The 1,186-nt window shown below is 51.6% G+C and overlaps 1 protein-coding gene across 1 annotated transcript in view; it reads left to right on the top strand.

Moving 5' to 3' along the window:
• Nucleotides 1-2: 2 nt before the first annotated feature.
• The window catches only part of LOC106816490 (dual serine/threonine and tyrosine protein kinase-like), a 7,694-nt gene continuing 6,510 nt past the window's right edge, over nucleotides 3-1,186 (top strand). Inside the window, exons 1-2 of the mRNA XM_014821115.1 lie at nucleotides 3-86; nucleotides 665-849. Coding sequence (XP_014676601.1) covers nucleotides 3-86; nucleotides 665-849 — 269 coding nt within the window. The remainder of the gene's footprint in view (nucleotides 87-664; nucleotides 850-1,186) is intronic.

Consider the following 1,186-nt stretch of genomic DNA (forward strand, 5'->3'; position numbering starts at 1 on the left):
CGATGGCCCAGCTGTACACTCAGTGTACGGAGGAAGTACTGCCGATAGTTATCTACGCCATCGGACAAGAGGAGCTGTCACCATCGGTACGTTGACGCGAGAGAGAGGAGGAGGAGGAGGAGGAGGAGGTGTGGTGAGGAAGAGGAGGTGGAGGAGGTGTGGTGAGGAGGAGGAGGTGGAGGAGGTGTGGTGAGGAGGAGGAGGTGGAGGTGTGGTGAGGAGGTGTGGAGAGGTGAGGGTGTGTGAGAGGAGGAGGTCGAGGTGAGGGTGTGTGAGAGGTGAGGGTGTGTGAGAGGAAGAGGAGGAGGAGGTGGTGTGGTGAGGTGAGGGTGTGGAGAGAGGAGGCGGTGAAAGAGGAGGTGGGGAGAGAAGTTTAAAAGGCGGTTAGAAGAAAAACTAGATATTTTTCTTTCATAATCTTATGTATTAGTTATATATAATTAACTTGAAATTAGTATATCCCACAACAGTCGATTTTGCTTAAAATATGGTTGCATTCAAAGAACATACGCTCGTGATCATAGAACAAATTTACAGAACATAAGATTCCATTCACTGCACATACGCTTATATTTCTAGAACATATTTACAGAACATGGCTGCGTTCACACAACGTACCTTCGTGTTCGTAGAACATTCACAGAACATATGATGCTGTTCGCAGGATATCATCGAACTGCAGGATCTCAGGAACATCGCTCCGGATGTTCCCGTGTTGTTCGTCTGCAGCGGGCCTTCGGATCTCGCGGAATCCGACCAGCACGCTGCCGTTGCCGTGCCGACGACGAAGCCAGGATGGACGCGGCCGGGCCGGCGTGATCACCGCAAAGCTGTCAGGACATCACTGTGGTGAGATATACACGCGTATACACGCACACACGTACGCACGCACATCACTGTGGTGAGATATACACACGTATACACGCACACACGTACGCACACACATCACTGTGGTGAGATATACACGCGTATACATGTACGCACGCACACGCACGCACGCGCACGCACACACGCACATCACTGTGGTGAGATATACACGCGTATACATGTACGCACGCACGCACACGCACGCACGCACATCACTGTGGTGAGATATACACGCGTATACATGTACGCACACGCACACACGCACGCACATCACTGTGGTGAGATATACACGCGTATACATGTACGCACGCACGCGCAC

Source organism: Priapulus caudatus, unplaced genomic scaffold (assembly GCF_000485595.1).
Source record: "Priapulus caudatus unplaced genomic scaffold, Priapulus_caudatus-5.0.1 Scaffold1395, whole genome shotgun sequence".
NCBI classification, from domain to species: Eukaryota; Metazoa; Priapulida; class Priapulimorpha; order Priapulimorphida; family Priapulidae; genus Priapulus; species Priapulus caudatus.